Raw genomic sequence first — 22689 nt, 5'->3', positions numbered from 1 at the left:
ATACACAAACACCCTTTCATTGTCTTTCTCAGCAGAAAAGGGTTTCATTTAGCTGCCGCCGCCTTGCAAGATCCAGGCTTACTCTCCCTCTACATCTGTGGAGAGCTGTGTCCGGCCCTCACGTTAGGGTTCCTGACTCTGCTGGCCGCCTGCCTTATTTGGAACCAGCCCAAGCAAAAGATTCTCAAAGCCAAAAATAAAAATAAAAGAGACAGCGCGCGCGAGAGAGAAATTTCTCAGCGTGCACACTGGGGATCTCGCTGGCCCTGCCGGCAAAAGGCCTGAGCCCTTCCCCTCCCTCTTGGCAGTACGAAGAGGGAGGGCCGGAGTCCAGCGTCTTCAGGGTGAGGCCTGGGAACCGGCTACCCTCAAGGCCAGGCCTGTAATTTCTATGGTGCCTAGGCGCACGGCCACCAGAAAAAGCGCACATGGGCCAAAACACCAGAGAGGCGTGGCTGGGGCTGATCGGGAGACCGCAGCCCTTAAAGGGCGGGGGGAAGAGTTACTTTGGGAGGGGAAAGGAGGCAGTGCTCGTGGGCCGAGGTAGACTCTCTCTAGCACATTTCTTGGCTGCCCCAGAAAACGTGAGCCGTGGCTCTGCCAAGATGTGGTGAGGGCATTTTGAAAGAAGAAGAAAAGGCAGAAAACCTCCCCACAAGTCATGCTCTGCATATCCAGGATGGCCAATAAATAAATCCGATAATAAATACAGTAGAGGTGTGGTCAGGAGCCAGTCCGAGCCAACGGCACAGCCGCAATGCATCGTGGGACCAGGCCTCTCGAAAGTTACAACTAGCCAAAATGGAATCCTTCCAGCCGTGCTGCCTGAGCGCTTCGGTCTCCCTTTGTGCTCGTGGGCCGCAAACCAGCCTTTCTGGTCAAGCCGGGCTCGAGCACAAGAGAGATTTCTCATTCTCCTTTTCCCTCCGTTTCTTTCTAAAGCCTGGTTTGGTCGTCCCCAAAGTCTCTCATTCCCCTCAGGGAGGAAGCAGGCAGGCCTGGAAAGCCAGCATCATCCATGTGAGCAGCGTCCTCCGTAGGCCTCTGAGGGACCGCTTGGTTAACGTTCTGCATTGCCAGGCATAACCAGGTTGGGGGTCCCCCCAAAGGAGAAAAGTCCGGCAAGCTGCGGAAAGTTCTAGAAGGGCCCAGAGAAACTGGAAGCTGTCAAGCAGGGGCCAATATGGTACCTGTTTGTTAACCTTAAAACAACAACGACAAAACCCCAACGGTGATACTAGTTAGGACCCCTTGTACTGCTGGTTTGGCGCAGTTTGTCATCTTTGGAAGAGTCTGCCTCCGGGCCCCTTTCTTCCCTCAAAAAAACCCGTCACTTTGCGGTTGAGAAGGGCCCGGGATGGCCCACGAGGCCTGCCCTGAATCGCCTCACGGCTCTTATTTGCGGCCTCGCTGGTTCCTCAGGACCTCTAAGATGCGGGCCCTCTGCTTCAGCCACTGATTCGACGGACTCTTGGCGCGCTTGGGGACGAAGAAGGTGTACTTGAGGCGAGGGGCCCTCTGGTCCGTCACTACCAAAGCTTGCAGCGTGAGGGGTTCCTTCAGCGGCCCACGCCCTGTGATGACTTCCGTGGCCTTGGTGGCCCCGCTGTAGCGCAGGGTCACCCCTTTCTGGATGTGGACGTCCTGCTCGGAAGGCACGAGGACGTACTTGCCGTTGAGGGCGTAGGAGCCGTCCTGCCGGCGCAGGGCCAAGTAGACGCCATCGTTGGAAGAGTCCGAGCCGCTGTTCTGGCGGACCAGGATGTTGGTGGCTCCCGCCGGGATGGTCACCACGTCGTTGTAGCCGTACCTGAGGGGCAGAAGGCAAGACGTGTCAGAAACTGAGGAGAATATCTTGGCACCCTTGAGGGAAAGAACTATGGAAGGGGTAGTTGACAATTTCCAGGTGGTGGCTGGGGGACTCCTGGGATTACAGCTAGACTCCAGAGTGGGCCATGGAAGGAAGTGCATCAGAAGCAGCAATAATCACACCATGGAGAATTGTAATTGTGTGGAATTATGCTAAGATTAGCAGAGATCTGGACCTCCTTGGTGGTCTCCCCTCGAAAGTCTAATCAGGGCCAACCTGGATTTGCTTTCAATATCTGACAAGATTTCGTACAAATTTCTATGTCAGTGCACTGTACACAAGAAGAGAGTAGATTTTTAATACCCTGCTTTACACTGCTGGAAGGAGCCCCAAGGCAGCTTGCAAACACTTTTCCCTTCCTCTTCTCGCAACAGACACCCTGTGAAGTAGTTGGGGCTGAGAGAGCTCATCAAGAACTGCTCTGATACCAGCTCTTATAGAACTGGGCAATGGCCCAAGGTCAGCTGGCTGCATGTAGAGGAGTGGGGAATCAAACCCAGCTCTCCAGATTCGAGGCCGCCCCTCTTAACCACTACACCATGCTGCATCTTGTGGATCCCTTCTGCTCACAGTGGTTTGGTCCCTGGTGAAAGGAGCATTCTTGCCTAGTAGAAAACTCTCTGTACCATGGGAAAATGCTTGAATATTGATTTGCTTTTTGATGGGAGCGCTTACTTGAGGTGTCCTTTCCGCCTGTACCTGGCTAAGGGCACTGCTGGCCATTTTGAACCTGGCCGAATGCTTTCTCCTTCCCAACGACACCTGAAAAGAGCGCCACTCACCTGGGCTTCGTGAAGGCACCGTAGGTCTTGGTGCACCGTGAGTTGTCCCCTCCGCACACCATGCATTTGTCGAACTTCTTCTTAGAGCCGATGACGCGGTCACAGCCGGCATGGACGCAGCGTCCCTGAACACAGACCCAGGTCGTTTCGGGGGAACAGGGCGTTCCGTCGACCACCTAGAACGGAGTAAGTTTGAGTTAGCCTGGAACTTTTTATTATTGTTGTTATATTTGTTACTCGCCTCTCCCCGAAGACTCGAGGTTTGTTACAGCAGATAAGAACCCCAGTAAAAAAACATTTGATAAAATCACAGAAAAACAATAAACATACTTAAACACAATAAACCAAGATACAGCAAAAACACATAAACCAAAACTAGCCCGCCCCCAATACCCATCCTAGGGGGGGAGATAAAGGGTGCCAGTTGCTCTTCGCTACTGCTGCTATAGATGCTATAGTGGGGGGGCGGGGCAGATTGACCTTGTGTCCCAGCCTCATCCAATGACCTGGCGGAAGAGCTCCGTTTTGCAGGCCCTGCAGAACGCTGAAAACTCCTGCAGAAGCTTGTGCGGAAATCTGTTCCCTTTTCCAGCTCTCTCCCTCTCCCCTAATTTCTGGCATTTCAACACGCGCTCACCCATGAGGTCAAATCAGGATGAGTAGTTGCATTAGTCTGTCAGTAGCAGTTGCAAGAATTCAGTAGCACCTAGACTAACCAAATCTGTTGTAGGGGGAGGAACTTTCGTGAGTCACTGATTTCAAATGAAGTGGGCAGTGTCTCGCCAAAGCTCCTCCCTCGCCACAAATATGGTTAGACTTTAAGATGTTCCTGGACTCTTGCTCTTTCCTGCTGCTACATGAAATCAAAGTCAACGAAGAGCTGGGAAATGCACAAACAGGACTGTTAAGCTTTTCTTATTGGCAAAAAGGCAGCTGCGGGGCTCTTGATTCTGACTGGGGACGCAGCACAAGAGATAGGGTTGGCACCCTACAGGCGGTTTAATAAACCAAGAACAAAAAACACCGAGTATAGGTTTCCAGTTCAGCTGTGATAAGCATTACATGCTTATTCAAAATAATGGCTGGAAAGCCACGCCGGTTAAGTTGTTTTTTTGCTAGACTTCCTCAGCAGCCAATACCCCAAAACACAACAATAAGGACAAATCCCACAGTAATCTTCTGCGGTAGACCGAAAGTCACTTTATAGACGGTGTCCTTTTTGTAGACTAGGTCCCCTATAACATTACTGTGGAATTTATCTTTATTGTTGTGTTTTGAGATAGAAGCTGCTGAGGAAGTCTATTGAAAAACCACCTTAACCGGTGTGGTTTTCAGCCATTCCAGCTGCTGTTTTGAATTAACAAGTAATGCTTATCACAGCTGAATTTGGAAGCCTACACTCAAGTGTTTTTCTTTCTTCGTTTATTCATCCTCCTGCTGAGTTGTCATCCATTTGTTTAGTCCCGGGTTTCTCAACCAGGATTTCATGAAACCCTGGGGTTTCTTGACAGGGAAGGTTTCCTGAATGGGTGGGAGTTAATTAATTTTCTATATATTTTTTTGATTTGATAAACATTTATCAGGTGATATGACCATATATGGTCATGTTGACCTGCCCCCCACCACCCCAAATGGCCAATGATGGGCCTGGAGGGGGTGGGAAGGGGAGGGGCCCTGGGTGGGCATGTCCACAGCTCTGCTTCCCAACCGTGTTCTACACAATCACACCACTTCTGGGGTTTCTCGAAGCCTGAAGAATATTTCAGGGGTTTCTTAATGGTAAAAAGGTTGAGAAAGGCTTACCTAGTGGTTAGACTCTAACCACTAGGTCAGCCTTACTCATCTTTTTTACCTTTGAGAACCCTCTGAAACCTTCTTCAGGCTTCAAGAAACTCCAGAAGTGGTGTGATCATGCAGAACACGGTTGGGAAGCAGAGCTGTGGACATGCCCACCCAGGGACCCTCCCCTTCCCACCCCCTCCAGGCCCATCATTGGCCATTTTTGGCGGGGTGGGGGCAACATGACCAGATATGATCATATAACCTGATAAATGTTTAAAATATATATAGAGAAATTAATGAAGTCCCACCCATTCAGGAAACCCTTCCAGGACTATCAAGAAACCCCAGGATTTCATGAAACCCTGGTTGCAAAAGCCTGCTCTGGGTGATCGCTGTAGGCCTGCAATTTTGATCTCCAGGAGGCAAGAAATCAGTTCTGCTGGAGAAAAATGGCTGCTTTGAAAAGCAGACTCGTATGGAATGCTACCATGCAAGTCCCTCCTTCTTTCAAAGCCTGCAATTTTTAAATATTTCCCAATGCAGAACTGGCATCCCCATGAACCTGTTATTTTTCCCTTTAGGAAGACACAAAACATCTGCACAGTTTTTCCAGTGGGGCAAACAGCCACTCCACCGAGACGTTTGATACTGGGAAAACAGCACAGGGAGAAAGACTGATTCCCCCTTGCCATTCTCCCCCCCACAAATCAAGTCCCAAGCTACTTTTTTTCAGTTTTTATCACTGCCTCCTTCGCCAAGGAGCAAAAATATGTGAGGTTGGTTAGGCCAAAACAGCGAGATTAACCCAATATCAGCCAGTGAGCTCTCTGGGGATTTGAACCTGAAGCCTCTGAGCTCCTATGGCAGCTCTCGAACCCCTGTCCTGCACTGCTATTTAACCTTTTAATAGCACTCCAGATGTCCACCGATTTTTCCAAGGGCCATTGGGTTGGAAAGCTTGTGCTTTATGAGCAGAAGAAGAGATCTGGGTTCAGTCTCCACTCGCTGGGGCTTCACTCCCTTCTACTTCTCCTCCTCCTCTCATTCCCCAAATCTTCCCCCAAACAGCCAACCCGATTCTTGAACTCCTCGCTTGTTATTTCTGCACTCCTAGCTGCTTCCTCCTTCCTCCGTGTTTCCCTCCCCTGCTAACCCCTGACAGAACATCTGGAGGGAAATGAGTTACACATTTATCTCCCGGTGCCAATTGTCAAGGTTTCACAACTGACCTAACCGTGACCCATCCGTTCATATTTTTACTTTTTTGCAGTCCGGGTCGCAGCCAACGTCTGGCAACCCCTAGTGAGGTTTTCAAGGCTAGGGAACGTTCAGAGGTGGCTTGCCATGGCCTGCCTCTGCGCTGGAAATCTGGACTTCCAAGGCTGACCCTGCTTAGCATCCGAGATCCGATGAGAATGGAGCACAGCCTGCTTTTTTTGGTTTAATTGATCCTCACCACAGCCTTCAAGTCCAGAGCATTATGCTTTTATTGTGCTGTGGTTTTAAACATTAAATTGTTGTGAACCATCCCAAAATTATAAATAATTTATAAAAAAACTAGTTCTGTGAATTCTAACCACATTCTTACTACACAATTCCCAAGATTTGGGATTGGCACCCAAATGGAACATTTAACTCATTTGTTCTGTCATTTATTTGTACCCTGCCAACAGGGGGTTGGACTAGATCAGTGGTCCCCATCCTTTTTATCACCAGGGACCGGTCAACATTTGATAATTTTACTGAGGCCCGGGTAGGGGGTAGTCTTTTGCCGAGGGACGTCACCACCACCGCCTGAGCCCCTGCTCCACTTGCTTTCTCACTGGTGCCCCTGACTTCCCGCCACCCGCTGGGGGGCCCTGCCAGCAGCAGCTGCACAGTGTCACACCAAGGGGGAGTCCCAGCCATGGCGGCTGCTGGAGAGCACCAAAGGTGAGCCAGCGGCAGAGTGGCAGGGCAGCCCCCGAGGCACCAGCCGGGGAGGAGGACGAGGAGGAGCCACAGCCCGGTACTGACTGATCCACGGACCGGTCCCAGTCCCCGGACCGGGGTTTGGGGACCACTGGACTAGACAACCCAGGAGGTCCCTTCCAACGCTAAGATTCTATTATTCTAACTGGTCTAGGTGTGTGGCATCCAGATGCCCAAAGGTTTTGTGCCGAGTGTGTTCATTGGATAGCCCACTTTAAAAGTCTCCTCCGGGAGTGGGGGCCTGGTCTCCACAGCAACACTCACCCTTGGTTCCAAGACGTAGTAGTAGCCCAAGGCGTAGGACTGGCAGGTCAGCTTGCACTGGTCCCGTTCAGCCACGCCACTGTAGCGGGGCACCCAGTCCATGGGCGCAGGGTAGCCCTTAAACATGTCCTCTCGGTGGTTGTAAGCGGCACACTGCTGTTCTCGGAAGGTCAGGGCTGGAAGGAAACGTCCAGATGAGTCAAGACGACGGAGGACCATATTTCAGGGACAACGTGGATGGAGGTTGTAAAATGGGAGCTGAGGTTCTTGAAAAACGTATCTGGGGGGGGGAGCAAGCTGTGGCTTTCCAGGTGCCCGTGGACTACAATTACCATGAGCCCCTGCCAGCAGCAGGGGCTCATGGTAATTGCAGTCCACGGGCATCTGGAGAGGCACAGTTTGGCCATCCTCGAGACCAAGGCCATCCCAATCTTTTTGAGTGAGTGGAGTTTTGAGAGGGAGTGGAGAGCACCACCACAAAATGGCTGCCAGGGGCAAAATGGCCGCCACGGAATGTGGAGCCAAATGCGATACTTCCCTCCCTATTTTGCAGCCACGAGAAACCTTTTCGTTTGAATGAGGGGAGCCATTAACAAGCCTTGCCTCTTTAATGGCTCCGCTCACTTTCTGAAAAGCTTGGTGGGTACCAAGAGAAGCATTCGCGGGCATCACAGGCACCACGTTGGGGAACTCTGTTTAAAAAAAATGATATGTTCTGTAAGAGCAAGATGGAAATCAGGACTCCTGCTTGCTCAGAGACTTAGTACAGGCAGCAGGTAAGGCACCATTAGAGAATATGGCCTTGCAGTTGTCCATCTCGAGCCATTCCTGACAGTTCCTGACAGTCAGAGCGGTTCCTCAGTGGAACAGGCTTCCTCGGGAGGTGGTGGGTTCTCCATCTTTGGAGATTTTTAAACAGGTTGGATACCCATCTGACGAAGAGGCTGATTCTGTGAAGGCTCAAGGGGGTGGCAGGTGACAGTGTCAATGATAGGGTTGTGAGTGTCCTGCATAGTGCAGGGGGTTGGAATAGATGACCCAGGAGGTCCCTTCCAACTCTATGTTTCTTTGATTCCTGAACTTAACAAGAAGCTCTGTGGTACCTTAAAGGCATAACCTTGCCTTTAGAAAAAGGGTCAGATTCTTCAGATATTGCATCTATCCCTTGAAAACATATGCCATATTAAATCTGTGTTGTTTTTAACATACTATAAGCCTTTTTTTGTACTGCAGTGGATGAACACAACTACTCTTCCGGCATTTTGCATTGTGTTTGTGTGTTCATTTCTTAAATTTACGGGCTGCCTTTCCTGAACTCGGCACTGAGAGAGATCAACAAAACTGTTTTGTGCTTTAAAGTCTTTTTACTACGCTCAGGTTTTGCAAGCTGCCTATGAAACAGAAGTTTTAAACATGGGATTTTTCTTACCGTTGCCTTCTGGGCAATCCTGCACGTTGCAAGAGCGGAACTGGGTGCGCTTTCCCTCGCAGTATTTCCCACCGTTGCGTGGGACTGGTTTGTCACACTCCCGAGAGGAATACTGCACTCCTCCTCCACAGGTGCGGGAGCATTCTCTCCATGGGCCCCAGGGCCCCCAGCCACCATTAGTGGGAATCTGCAGGCAGGTAGGAGGGGGGGGGGGAAGAGAGAGGACAAAAAACATGATGTGCCTGAAAGAATAAAGCCATAAGAAACCCCAGGAGTTATCCACCCGGCACCCTGCAAGCAGAACATTAGCTCATCAGTGAGAAAGATCCTAACCTCAACCCCTTCTCTGTTAGGAATGCAAGCAGGTGATAGGGTCCTTTCATGGCCCTTCAGACCACATGTGCTCCTTCGTGTGAAAAAAACAAAAACTCACAACTAGAAATGTAAGACGAGTAACCCAATCCATTCCATGTTGTGCTACATTCTGGCTTGCTGGGAACAATTTTTAAAAATGAAACCACCCCTGGGCCTGACCTGGTTGTGCTGCATGTGGAGAAGTAGCTCATGTGTAGGTACATGTGACTACTCTGGTGGTTATCCAGCAACTTGGGCTGTGATTTGTTATAGATTCTGTCTTTTAAACAGCCAATTAAAGGCTATGCAGACAAAAAGCTTTCAAAGCCATTTGGTGAGAAAGGAGGAATTTGTAACTTGCTGTTTCCCACTAAACCCAGTGGTGTCAATTTTTGTCTACACGTACGTCATCTGGGTTGCACCAACTGGATACAGTGAGCTGGATTTGCAGCTCGCCACAGTTTGAATGTTGCAAACTTTGATAGGTTTCACCTTTCTTTCTTCTCCTCCATCTCGCACCCCCCCCATTTATCGATGTGGAACACATCTACAGGCACACTCCCTAAAACGGAAATGATAACGGACATGATGTCGGTTGTCTCACCTTAGAGAGTGTGCCAGTAGATGGCGGCTGCAGCAGCAGAGCTGCAAGGATCAGAGCTGGGCCTCAGAGCTCTGCTGCATTAGTGCCCGTCTTCCCCAGCTGGTCCCACCCTCCGGAGAGCGGGCCCGGCCTGGGAAGAAGGTAGACGTCACAGCAGAGCTCTGAGGCTCATAGCTGGGGCTCAGCCACACTGCCAGTGGAGGGCCACAACAGATAAGGAGGGGGAAGGGTGTGTGTGTGTGTGTGTGTGTGTGTGTGAGGGAGGAACCAGGAAGGAGAGGTAGGTGGGAGAGACAATAGGGGAGTGGGGGGGGGGGGGAAGAAGTGTGTGTGTGTGTGTGTGTCAAAGAGTGAAGGGGGAGGGACCAGGAAGGAGAGGGAGGGAGGAAGGAGTCTGTGTCTCCGCGTGTGTCTGTGACAGAGAGAGGGGGGCCAGGATCAACAACAGTCCCACAACAGATATGTATTCTGCATACCCTGGGATAGTTGGACTATCACTATATTTATTTTATCATATATGGTGATCCGAGGATTGTCTAGCAGCTGGACAAAGGACATTGGAGATGGTTTTCCATTGCCTGCCTCTGCGTCATGACCCCTAGTGTTCCTTGGAGGACCTCCACCCAAATGCTTGGAGATCTCCCATCCGAACACTAGCTGGGGTCGGTCCCGCTTAGCTTTCGAGATCTGATGGGACCCGCTGGCTCCCCCCGATGGCCGCCAGTGGGCCTACTCACATTGTAGGACTTCAGCTCCGTCTTGCTGATGCACTGCCCCTTCATGCAGCTCTTCTCTTGGCCACAGGGGGTCCCGTCGGCCCAGGGGAAGTATTTGGTCTGGCACATGAACTGCCCGTTAATCCGGCCCGTGCACCACAGGGAGGCGCATGGCGGGTGGAGGTTGGGGCAGTGGCGCGAGTCTGCCCCGAAACTCAGCTGGCATTGCTGGTCTGCGTCGTATTCGCTGCCGGGGAAGGTAGCTGGTAGGCGCAGGGGTTCGTGCGGTTTGTCTCGGAGGCAGTGGCCTGCAAGGGCAGAAAAGGAAGGGGGGTGTTAGCTGAGGGCAATGCTTAGCTGAGCTCACTCATGTTAAAAGAACTTGGAAGAGCTCTGCTGGGTCAGGCTAGTGGTCAGTCTAGTCCAGATGTAGTCAAACTGCGGCCCTCCAGATGTCCATGGGCTACAATTCCCATAAGCCCCTGCCAGCAAGTGCTGGCAGGGGCTCATGGGAATTGTAGTCCATGGACATCTGGAGGGCCACAGTTTGTCTACCCCTGGTCTAGTCCCACATCCTGTCTCAGTTGCTCTGGAGGGCCAACAAAGAAGGATTAGAGGCCAAGTCCTTCCCTTGACATTGCCTCCTAGCTCTGGGTTCCGGAGGATGACTGCCTCTGAATGGGGAGGTTCTCTTTCCTCCCCATGGAACATAGCCACCGATGGACCATGAATCTTTCTGATTCCCTCTCAAAGCTATTCCTGTCCGTGGCCCTGCCTTCGCGGGCAGTGAGTCCTACAGTTCAATTTCTCACTCGGTCCACAGTAGGGTTGGGCGCTTGGGCATCTTAAGCGGCCATTGGCACCTGAAGCAGACAGCGCCACGGTGCGGGGGGGGGGGGATGCGCGGACGAAGGGGTGGTGGTGGGCGCACACACACAGGGACAGAGCTCTGCACCTGGCTGCTTTGGGCAAGAACGGCCACTTTGGACGCCGAAGCGCCCAACCCTAGTCCACGGCATAATACCCTACTGAAGTCCCTTCCCTCCCCAAATCCTGCCCTTTTCCTGATCTAACCCCATAATCTCCTCCCAGGAGCTGGCAACCTTCAAAGTATTATAAGGAAGAGAGGAGGGTAAAGCAGCATAGGGAGCAGATGCTGCTGGTGAGAATAAGGGGCCAGAAAGACGAAGGTGAAAAGAACAGCAGATCTCATCTTCAGGGACTGGCTCCTATTTACGCAGCTTCCTACAAAGGCACATGTTTATCCCCCCCCCCCCCGGAAGAATACTGCTGCCAGTGTGTTAAGCATTAACGGTGCGCACGCACTGTCTGGCCATAGCTGCCAAGGAGGCCCAACCGGGAGCGAACGGGGAAGGCGAGACCGTACCGTGTCCGTTGTCTAAGAATTCGGTGATGAAGCGGGCGCTGCAGGGGGACCACATCTCGTCGGGGTCGACGGGGGTCATGACCGAGGCCATCATGTGGTTGGCGCCGGTTTCCTTGTTCAGGTCTTTGCAGTGCTTGTCGTTGTCGTGGAGCATGTTGAAGACGTGACCTTAACATGGGGGGCAAGGAGAGGAGGAAGAGGTCAGCTCCTGCTTTGGAGGGTGGGCTCTGTGCCACTGTGTTGTACCGAGGTCTCTCCCCTCCCCTAGCCCTGCCCTTCTCCGGGTTTGACCTGGATCCACCCGCCTTGCAATGAATCTTAGGAATTTTGGGGTTAGAAGGCAAATGTCCTCCAGACTAGACTGGCCAGGGATTCTTTCTTTCTTTCTTTCTTTCTTTCTTTCTTTCTTTCTTTCTTTCTTTCTTTCTTTCTTTCTTTCTTTCTTTCTTTCTTTCTTTCTTTCTTTCTTTCTTTCTTTCTTGGGAGGGGCATTATTTGGACATGGAATTGGGGTCACTGTGGGTTGGGAGGCAGTTGTGAATTTCCTGCATCCTTCAGGGGGTTGGACTAGATGACCCTGGAGGTTCCTTCCAACTCTTATGATTCTAGGATTCTAATTGTAGTTTGGTGAGATTTCTGGGAATGATATAGCGGGAGCCTTTGGAGCAATCGTCCATTCCTGGTGGGGACAGGTGATCCATACTTCTCTGGTCCGCAGTGGGCTATCCACAGATGGATAAGAAGAGCCCTGCTGGATCAGACCAGGGGACTACCTAGTCCAGCCTCCTGTCTCATACAGTGGACCCAACCAGTTCCTCTGGAAGGCCCAGAACAGAGCAGAGAGGATGACTTCTCCTGACAAGCCTTGCTGGATAAGACCAGTGGGGGTCCATCCAGTCCAGCATTCTGACTCTGAAACAGTGGCCAGCCAGTTCCTCTGGAGGGCCAGCAACAGGACAGAGAGGCCGAGGCCTTCCCCTGATATCGCCTCCTGACTATGGGATTCAGAGGCTTAAGTGGCTCTGAATGTGGAGGTTCGGACAGACTTATCCACCATGAATCTGTCTAATCCCCTTTTAAAGCTGTTTATCCCTGTGGCTGACCCTCGATGCTGACCCCAGGTGGAACAACCCATGCATCCCGTACCGAGTTCATGCGCTGCGGTGAAGGCAGACTGGAGCCCATCGTCTTCCACAATGGAACAGCTGCGCACCGGGTCACAGACGGTGCCCACGTCGGCCATCCCCAGAGTGCCACAGCTGTCCCGCCCACAGAGATCCTGCCGACAAAACAGAGACACGTGATGTAAAAGAGAAACGCTTGGGACAATACAGTATGGTGGCACATCATAATTTGCTGAAAGTGGTGGTTTCTTTAAAGAAGGGGTGTGGCCAGAGACGGAAGAGGGCGGAGCTAAAAAGGCTCATTTAAATAAGAATAGATGGCATCACTGGATCCCATCAAACAGCACCTGGAGTGAAGATGCCCAGCTGCTTCCACTCTCTAACGCATGCAACATATGCATGCATAATTTAGACATCTATGCTAATGTGACATAGCACACCTGACTAGGATCTGGGAGAGCCAGGTTCAAATCCCCACTTCTGCCATGGGAGTTTGTTGGGGGACCTTGGGGCAGTCATGCTCTTTATGCCTAGCCTACCTCACAGGGTTGTTGTGAGGATAAAATGAAGGAGAGGAGCGCGGGGGGGGGGAGAGAGAGGAAAGATGAGGAGGTGAAGAGGGGGGAGGAGAAGGAGAGGAAGGGAGGGGAGGGAGTGGGATAAGGGAAAGGAAAGGAGAAGGACAAAAGCCCTTTGGGTCCCCAGTGGCGAGAAAGGCAGGGTATAAATGAAGTAAATCAATAATTGACAAATGCACTCCACAAACACACCTCTCTGGTGAAGAGGATCGCCGTGTCAAAGTGTTCGGGGTCCTCGTCGTCGAGGGTGTTGAGGCCCTTCTGCCACCGGCAGAAGTTCCGCAGGGTCTCCGCGGCGTTGGAGGACACCTCCAGCCCGTCCTTGGCTTGGCCGATGACCACCAGCCTGGTCACCACCAGATTGACAGGGTTCTTCAGGCTGGGGTGGCGGAAGAACTTGGCGGCGGCGGCCATGATGGTGAGCAGGTAGCGCTTCAGGCCGGCTCCGTGGAAACGGGCCATCTCTTCATCGGCCACCACCAGCGTCTCCACGTAGTGCGTGACAGAAGTAGACCTCTGCGGGGAAAAGATGGGTTGCTGTTAGTCGAATGGGTCTGGGTTGCCAACTGAGTTGAGAAATCCCTGGAGATTTGTGGGTGGAGCCTGAGGAGGGCGTGGTTTGCTATAATGCCGCAGAGTCCTCCCTTCCAGGCAGCCATTTTCTTCAGGGGAACGGATCTCTGTGGTCCGGAGATCAGCTGGAATTCTGGGAGATCCCTGGAAGTTTGAGGGCCTGGTTGGGAGATCCCTGGAGGTTTGAGGGTGGAGCCTGAGGGCAGTTGGGCTTAGGAAAGGGAAGGACCTCACCAGGCATAAAGTAAGGTTGCCAACCACTAGGTATGGCCTGGATATTTCTTGGAATTGATCTCGAGATTACTTTCATCAGTTCCCATGAAGAAAATGGCTGCTTGTGAGGCTGCATTCTGTAGTATAGTAACCTCTATAGTAATGTGGAGAACCAGGTATGATCCCCTACTCCTCCACATGCAGCCAGTTGGGTGACCTTGCATCAGTTCAAGTTCTTTCAGTGTTCTCAGTCTCATCTACCTCGCAGGGTGTCTGTTGTGGGAAGAGGGAGGGGATGGTGTTTGGACCAATTTCAGTTCCCTTGGACCTGGTCTTTCAGGGCAGATCTCTCAGAGCTCCCTCAGCCCTACCTACCTCACAGGGTGTCTTTTGTGGGGAGAGGAAGGGAAAGGTGTTTGGAAGCCACTTTTCGACTTCTTCGGGCAGTGAAAAGCAGAGTATAAAAAAACAGCTATCTTTAAAAGTGAGGTACCCAAAAAAGATGTTTGTTTGTTTGTTTATTGTTAGACTCCTATTCCGCCACTCCCAGGCGAGCTGGCTTGTGGTGACTGACAAATATAAAGCCCTATAAAATACAGTATATAACACACAGCATAACACATAAACCAAATAAAAACACAATAGACCACAATAGGCCCATTTTCTTAATTATCTTTATCATTATCATCCCTAGTCTCCACCGCTAATCTTCTGGAATTCCCTAACCCAGAGTTGGTAGCCCTGGTCATAGTGCCCTACATCCCATCTTCCAGAGAAGCCATTTTCTCCAGGGGAACTGATCTGTCGCATGGGAGATTAGTTGGAATTCCGGGAGAGCTCCAGGCGCCCCTGGAGACTGTCAACCCTATGACACCAGGCCCCTCCCAGAGGCTGGCCCCACCGCATGCGAAATCCAGGGCCTCCACCTCAAAAAGGAGGATTAATAACGTCTCAGAGGCAGTGGGAGAGGGAATGCCTTGACAGCCTGGCGTCTACAGACAGCATGGGGGCTAGCCAATTCCGCGAACTCTCCCTGTCGTTTGGTGGCCCGGCAGCCAGCCAAAGCAGCTCAAGGGTGGGGGGCAGCATCTTCTTCTGGCCCGAACCCAGCTTCGCCTTGGATGCCAAGGGAGACCAGGCACCGTCCTGGGCTCGGGTGAGGGAGGCGGCGCCGTCTCCTTGACCCCGCTCAGCGCTGAGACATCCCCGCAACACCGTGAAGTCAATGCTCGCCTCGGCCCTGCGGCGTGTGCGTCAGAGCTGGAGGTGAAAGGCCACAGCTGTGAGATATGCTCCGTTAGAGCCTCCAGCTGATGCAATCTCCCAGGCAGGGCAGAGAGCAGTCCCCAAAAGCACAAAGAATCGCAAAATCCGTGCCGTAGGGATGGCCTTCCTTTGGTTCCGTCTGTGCCTGCTCTTTTGCCACTAGGGACACTCCGGAAAGAATGTGCAGAGAACCCCTGGCCTGAGCAGAATGAAACCAGGGGAGGGAGGTGCTCATGGGAATTGTAGTCCATGGACATCTGGAGGACCACAGGTTGACTACCCCTGCTTTGGAGGACAGTCTCTGGCATTACATCCCACTGAGCTCCTTCCGTTCCCCAAGCCCCACCCTCTCCAAGCTCCACCCCCCGAAATTTCTAAGATTTTCTCAGCCTGGAATTGGCGTGATTGGTAGCTCTGGAAGAGCAGGTGGCCAAAGCAAAGGCTAGGCCAGTGGTTCTCAACCATCTTAAGGGGTCCCTTAAGGGGTTAAGAACCACTGGGCCAGGCCTACTCATCAGATGGTGGCAGTACCACACTGCATCTTGGCGACCCGGATTCAAATCCCCACTCGGTCCTGAAGCTCACCGGGTAGCCGTGGGCCGGTCACTGTCTCTACCTTGCAGGGGTATTGTGAGGATCAAATGGAGAGGGGGCTCCTTGGGAGGAGTGGGGGATAGAAACAGGTTCCAAAGGCACATAAAATAAACGTGAACCAGAGTAGCTCAGTGCCCTCATCCCCGACATGAAAAATCTTCACTTTGAAAGTGTTCCTTGACATCAGATTCATTCATTTCAGCAAGCTGGCCTTCCCTCGCCAGTTCTGCACATTAGTGTCCTACCTCACTGGGCTATTGCCAACCAAGGTTGCCAACTTCCAGGGGGTGGCTGGAGATCTCTCCAGGTGACAGAGGTTAGTTCACCGGGAGCAAAGGGTGCTTTGGAATGACCTTATCCTCCACTGAAGTCCCTTCTTTCCCCAAACCCTGTCCTTCTTGGGTTCCACTCCCAAAATCTCCAGGTATTTCCCAACCCAGAGCTGGTAACCCAGTTCTCAATGCTTGCAAACAGTAAGGAGTGCTTCTTACTGGGATTCCCCTGGGCCCAGATCTCCCATCGGAAACTAGCAGAGAGGAGGGTTCTAGCACGAGGTCCTGAGCCCCCGACCTCTCCTACTTGCAAAGGGGGAATAATGTCAAATATAGGCCGATCCTGTCTCACATCTGCAGATCACCATATTTTTCAGTTTTGCAAAGAATCTGGGTTGCCAGCTCGGAGGATTCTCAAAGAAGCTGTCCTTGAGGCCAGAAACCTTTAACTAATCATAAGGTATTATTGTTATATCTATGGTCAACATTAAGTGCAGATTCCCCACGTTAAAAGTTCCTGCCAGGAACGAATAACTCGTGCTGAGCACACTCTGGACGGAATTAGCTAACCACCAGCTTCGCCAAGCATTGCCCGGTATCAGGCCAGGATTTCTGGCTCTCGGGAGAACAAAACAGCCAGCCCTACCGCCAATCTGGGTCAGCGGGCACCATCTGCCACAGTTTAGCTGAGGACAGTCTCTCGAAGAACTTCAGAGAAGCTAAAATAAGGGCCTTTTCCTTTCCCTGGGAGGACAAGATCCACTGCCAAGATCAACACGCAACCGAGCGGCATCTGAAACGCATTATTGGCGAGCGCTTCTGCCAGCCATCCCCGGTCCTCCTAAAAGCAGCACGTGGACGCGCCTACCTTAGTTCTCCTGCGGAACTCCTCCGTCTTAGCCAACGGCTGGCCTCCCGGGGCTGGCACGGCATCCTGGATCTGGGGCCCGACACCGCACATGGGTCCATCCGCTTTCTCCGACACCTTCTTCCTCACCACGTGGGCGCCGACTCCTCCCGCCGTGTTTGGTACGCCCCCTTCCAGGGGCTGCACGTGGTACTCTACACCGCGGTACTGGAGCACCCCCAGCAAGGATGTCCCGTCAAAGTTGACCGCCGCAATGGATTCCGGGTCAGAGTTGACGGTGCCGGTGTAGTAAGTCCCTTGATCGCTGGGACCGTCCACCGCTTGCCCGGACCTGCCCAAATATTGTACAGTCAAGCCCTCTGAGAAAAAACTGGGGTCTTTCTCTAAACTGAGGACCAGTTCTTCCCCGAACACATGGAGATGGTAGGAGAGCAATGTTTCAGGGTTCTGGATGCCATTCAGGCTGTTCTCGGACACGTCACCCTTCTCCTGACCCACAGGGCTGAAGGTGACGTTGAGTCTCTCGGGAAAAACAATTTCTTCCTGGTACCCACCAAAATGAGTCCGGTCATCCATCGATGAGACCAGGGACCAACAGGTGGCAAAGAACAGAAGATGCATTGAGAAGATTTTTTTTTTAATTCTATTCTAAGAAAAAAAACGTTCAAAATAATTTAAAAGTTAATTTGGGGGGGCGGGGAAAATTTCCTGCAAAGTAAAAGCCTAGCCCCTGAGATGAGACCAAAGAACAAATTAGATGCCAATGATAAAAAAAGCCAATTATTAATAAAAAAGCCAATTATTAATAAAAGCCAATTATGAATAGATGCCTTTGCAGGCTGCCCTTCTCGGCACGTTCTCGGGGGATGCCCCCCACGTCTGAAGCCAGACAGATCTGGAAAAAACAAAACAAAACAGAGTTTTGCGTCCCCTCCACCGGCCGAACACAAAGTTCCTCCTTGCTATTTTTGCTTCGGAAAGTGAACAATCAAAATTCTCTTTCCAGACTCTCCCCCCACCCTGCTTTCCTGCTCCAGGCCAGGTCTTTTCCAACTGACTGTGCCTTAGTTTCCACCCGCTGCAGTCGTAGCCTTCCGAAAGTCTCCGCAGGAGAATGGAGCTCAGCTGTCCTTTCGCTCAGAAAGACAGGAATCTTTTTAAAAAAAGAACAAAACCCTTTTTCTTCCTTTTTAATAAGCAAGGCTTAGATGCAAAGATGCTGCAAGGAAAAATAGCAACGTAATTCCAATTTAAATTCTCCCTTTTCTCTTCCGCTTTTTAATAATCCGTGGGACCCTTTTAAAAGCTTGGAAGGAGAGAGACAGAGAGAGAGAGACGGAGAAATGTGTTGTATGTATATATTAATCTCTCCTCCTCCTTTTATTGAATGGCTCTAGAGTAGCTTGTCCAAGCAGCCGGGCTGCTTATAACAGCTGTTTTTTGGCTCTCGCCTGATTGGCTGAGCTGAACAATTTTTTTTTTTTTGTAACAGCATTTTTTTCCCCCCTGTGGGCTGATGCACATCGAGGACGCAAGCGGCAGTTTGAGGGAACATAAATTAACGGAGTTTGGGGTTTTCTGTTTCCCGTTCTTCTAAATAAGAACAAAAGGGGGGAGCGGGGCTCGAGTGGGAAGCCCGGCCCGGCGCTTGGCCTGGATTCAAAAGATGCAGATGGGTCAGCCAAAGCAGGTTACTGACGCAGCTTTCCGTTTTGTCTTTTTTGTTTTGTAAATCCTCTTTGCCCATCTCAGGTTGCATCGTGAAACACGAGCTTGTTTGTAGACACGATTCCCACCCCGACTTTAAGGACGCCAGTCTTCATGAGGGGCCTGGGGATCCCCAGGAATTGTGCCTCATCTCCAGATCTCTTCCCCTGGAGAAAATGGGTGCTTTGGAGGGGGGACTCTGTGGCCTTGTACCCCACTTAGGTCCCTGCCATCCCCAGGCTGCATCCCCAAATCTCCAGGAGTTTCCCAGCCTGGCAGGGCTGGTTTATCCATGAAGCACATGGTAGCACTTCCAGGGGTCCCACTCCGTGCCTTCACCCTTTCCAAAAATTAAAAACCAGGTCAGTCAAGGCACAGGTGGCAAAACGTAGGGAGTGAACCTGACAACGGGGAAAGTTGTCCCATATGGCGAGGAGTGGCATGGGGGGGGGGAGTCCCTCTGTGGTTACCACTAGCCCACAAGGATTGTTTCAGGGTGGGCAGGACAATAACCATGTCTAAAGAGCATCAGTATTGTCACACCGTCAACAGGAATTGAAGTCTTTTTTGCGATCTTGGTCATTTCCCCTGCGGTTTCATCAGACTTTGGCAGAGCAAGTGTGGGTTACACATTCAGCACATCCTAAATCTGCACCAGGAAATGACAGGATTGTTAGAACAAAATGCAGCCTGTGCATCATGGCCCCTTGACCCCCCCCCCCTTACAGGTCCTAACTATAGGATTGCTAAGCTATAGATCTGGAGATCTCCCGGCATTACAACTGGACTCTGGGTAAGAGAGCTCAGTACCACTGGAGGAAAGGCACCTTTGGAAGTTCGATTCTATAATGGGGTGCCAGCAGGGGCTCATGGTGATTGTAGTCCAGGGGCCTCTGGAGAGCCCCAGGTTGGTCACCCTGCTCTGTGTCAATATATGGCCACTAAAGTGCATCCCTGCTTTTCAAACCTCACTTTCCCCACCCCCACCCCCCGAAAAAAAAATCTCCAGGAATTGACCTACCCAGACCTGGGCCTATTTTGCACACAATAGATAATGCACTTTCAATGCACTTTAGAAGCTGCCAAAGCTCAATGCACTCATTTAGAGTGCATTATCTATGTGTGCGGAATAGGCACTGTCAACCCTAGTTAAGTAGGGCTGATTCTGCACTTACTTTGTTTATTCCGTTGTGGCTCCTGCTGAATTCAGATTGATTTGAACTCGGGTCTTCTTCTATTCCCCCCTCCCCCACTGAAACAGAAAGTGTTCTGCATATGGTTAGGGAAGCTCAGAAGGGGGGAGCCTTGCAACCTGGGAACCAGGAAGTCTTTGAACTGATGTTCTGGCCAATCAGGGCTTTGCTACAGCGTTGGAGGCTCCAGGCAGCAAGTTATTTCAGGGAAAGCAGGCAGCTGCACGCTTCCTCGTGCCGATTTTTCAAATATCGAGGGTTATATCCACTCCAGATATCGCGGGGGAAAGGTAGGGCCACTCCGGATCAATCATGTTTGTTGCAGAGGAAAAATTTAAATTGCCTAAAATCAAAATGGAAATCTCTTTCAGTGGAGACGGCAGGGATTGAATCGTTCTGGGATTGGAATAAAAGCTCCATGTAAATTCAGCTTAGTTTAGCATAACTAATCTGTGTGGGTAGCTGAGCTGATCTGAAACAACAGGACAAAATTTTGAGGCCAGGGGCATCTTTAAGACCAACAAGGTTTGATTCTGGATATAAGCTTCCGTGTGCATGCAACATTTTCAGCACATTGGAACTTATACCCAGAATTAAACTCTGCTGGTCTTAAAGGTGCCCCTGGGTGGCAACTTTGTCCAACCGTGCTCTGTATGTTTCTCTCTTAGAATTTACATCCTCCCTTTTCCGGCTTCTTGGCCTGACTGTTCTGGGCAACTTAAAGACCGAGGCGGCTTCAATGCAGAGTTCTCTCCACCTTGGCTTCTAAATTGGATCATTTTGGGGGACCTTCCACATGACACTGTCCTCTAACAGTGCTCTGGTTGTCTTTTCTCATTGTCTGCTTGCTCTTCCCAAACAAGCTATTCTCTAATCCTTTTGGGAGGAATTCAAGGCAACTGTATACATTGGACTTACATGCCGTTGCAGCAAAAACCACCAAATCATCTTAAAAGACAAAAAAGATTTGTTGCTGAGGAAGTTTTCTTGGGCTGCCCTCCAGACAAGCACTGGTAGCCTATTAAAGGGACCAGTGTAAACAGCTTTTAATCTGGTTACATTGTTTTGGCTTCTCCCCTCCACCAAAGAGCTCTGGGGTATATCATGTGTGGGAGGATGAACCATTCTTGATTACCAAGCAGATATTTTATCTCCAAGGTTCTTTGTTGAGGGAGAACAGATGAAGAAAGTCTGGCAGTTAGATCGGTTTCCATTTGTAATGTGGACACGGGGCTACCAGGCCTCTTAACCATGGCAAGCAAGCTCCCGGAAAATCCAGATGTTGTAGGTTGGTGTTTGAAATGCCAGCAGGAGGAAAACGGGTAGAAGGGAGGGGGGGGCTGCGAGCAAGCTGATGTCACTTCTAGCAGAAACAGGACGTGACATCAGGATGTGTGGGGACATGAAAAAATGATTGTTTAAGAGTTCTTGTGAATTCTGGAGTTTCTCCTGGAAAGCATGATGTCACTTCCGGTTTTCAGCAGAAGCGATCTCAGAGCAGCAGTGTGATGCTGGCACTATTCTTCCCGCCCCCCTCAAAAAAACACTTCAAAGTTTGCAGGCCGCGGCCACGTGACCTTACACATGGGTAATTTTCACCCGGTAGAACCCATCTTGAGAAAGCAGGTACCTGTTGCTAGAGACAGCTGGAGGGCCTGCTATGGATCTTTGAGAAACATAACAAATTTGAGCAGATGTCCCTGGAAATAAAAGATCTATGGAAATATGCCAAGCCCCTATGATGACTGCTGGCCCTTTGGCGATGCTCGCCTTGCGTCCAGCACGCTCACCATCCCATGGTTTGCCCCATTTGATGACGATTCCCTGAGCGGAAAAGTCCATGCAATGAGCGAGAGCTGCCGGTTTATGACGGCCTTTCTGCCTTTCCCAGGCCAGGCGGCCTCTTCTGGGAACGCACAGTCCCCCTTTCCCACAGCCCTCTCCTGACCATTTTGGGAAGAGCCAGGAGAAAGGCCAAACTGACCATAGTTCGGCAAGGCAAAACAGGGGTTAAGGCCTGAGAAGAAACTTTGCTTTTGAACAAGAGGCAAAACTGGGCTGAAATCCAGAGAGAAATCTTTCATGCTCTAAGCTTATAAGTTCCTCTGCTTGAGACAGAGGTCTCTTTCTTTCTTTCTTTCTTTCTTTCTTTCTTTCTTTCTTTCTTTCTTTCTTTCTTTCTTTCTTTCTTTCTTTCTTTCTTTCTTTCTTTCTTTCTTTCTTTCTTTCTTTCCCACCCCTCCTCTCTCCTTTGTTTTCCTTTGTCCTCCTCTAACCCCATTTCTCTCCCTGCCTCCCCAGCCTCTCCCTCCCTCGGCTCCAACCCATACATCGCTGGATCGTTTCCCCTCCACAGCCGCCAAACCAGTGAGGGGAGACCCCTTGGCTCAGCCACCCTGCTGCAGACCCCCCCACTCCTGCTCCCGGCAGCCCCGTCTGGAAGGCCCTGCATAGCCAAAGCAGATGCAGAGCTGCTTCCTGCTTCCACTTTCTTCTCTGCCCCTCTTTCTCTTAATTCTTTCCTGCTCTCTCTCTCTCTCTGAGGTTCTTCTCAGTGTGCACTCTGTTGGTTTCCTTGCCTACTTTTCACATCTGTTTCTCCCCCGTCTTGGGCCAAAGCTCTTCGACGCCGGCCAAGACACCCTCATCTTGCTTCTCCGTGCACAGCATTCAGGACAGGAAAAAGACACCGTTCCAAAAAGTAAAACTGGAAACGAGATGGAGCTGCCTGCCTCACAAAGCCGAGGAGAACGGGGCTACCCCAGCCAACCCTGCGCCAGTCATCCCACAACTGCCACCCACCCTCGTATTGAGGGAACCAGTGGCCAAAGGTCCCACAGGCCACCTCCTTCTGACCCCCGAGTACCATCTGCTGCCCTACTCTACCCAAACCTTCCCAAAGGGACTCAGGTCAAGGTGGGGAAACTTGTTCAGGTATTTTCACGCCTCCCTCCTTTCAGCTTTCGAAAGAGGCGTAAACACTTTGCAAAGGACCCTGACTTTTTTCATGCCACGTAGAGATAGGGGAGCTTTTCTCTAAACCCTCCAGCCACTGCTTCCCCCCAAAGTGCCCTGAATGTCTGAGAGAATGAATTAGGCACATGGAGCATACTTACAGGGACCAGTCTACTCTTGGGTCGAA

The 22689-nt window shown here is 51.1% G+C and overlaps 1 protein-coding gene across 1 annotated transcript; it reads right to left on the bottom strand.

The window, feature by feature from the left end:
* Positions 1–18029, bottom strand: ADAMTS4 (ADAM metallopeptidase with thrombospondin type 1 motif 4). The gene is made up of 9 exons (XM_077323050.1): positions 16648–18029; positions 13054–13377; positions 12306–12438; positions 11160–11327; positions 9794–10080; positions 8099–8285; positions 6670–6845; positions 2653–2828; positions 1–1810 (listed from the first exon to the last, which is right to left on the bottom strand). The coding sequence occupies exons 1-9, from the start codon at positions 17266–17268 to the stop codon at positions 1396–1398; spliced, it is 2487 nt and encodes an 828-aa protein (XP_077179165.1). The 5' UTR covers positions 17269–18029; the 3' UTR covers positions 1–1395.
* Positions 18030–22689: the final 4660 nt, after the last annotated feature.

The sequence above is a fragment of the Paroedura picta genome, chromosome 1 (assembly GCF_049243985.1).
Source record: "Paroedura picta isolate Pp20150507F chromosome 1, Ppicta_v3.0, whole genome shotgun sequence".
NCBI lineage: Eukaryota > Metazoa > Chordata > Lepidosauria > Squamata > Gekkonidae > Paroedura > Paroedura picta.
The sequence above is the reverse complement of the archived record's forward strand: the minus strand, read 5'-3'. Positions and strand labels throughout refer to the sequence as shown.

Coding starts and splice junctions, on each gene's coding strand:
- ADAMTS4 (XM_077323050.1), bottom strand. CDS start 17,268: ATGCATCTTCTGTTCTTTGCCACCTGTTGGTCCCTGGTCTCATCGATG. Junction 13,378..16,647: donor AGTTCCGCAGGAGAACTAAG/GTAGGCGCGTCC, acceptor TTTTCCCCGCAG/AGGTCTACTTCTGTCACGCA. Junction 10,081..11,159: donor ATTCTTAGACAACGGACACG/GTACGGTCTCGC, acceptor CTGCCCTTGCAG/GCCACTGCCTCCGAGACAAA.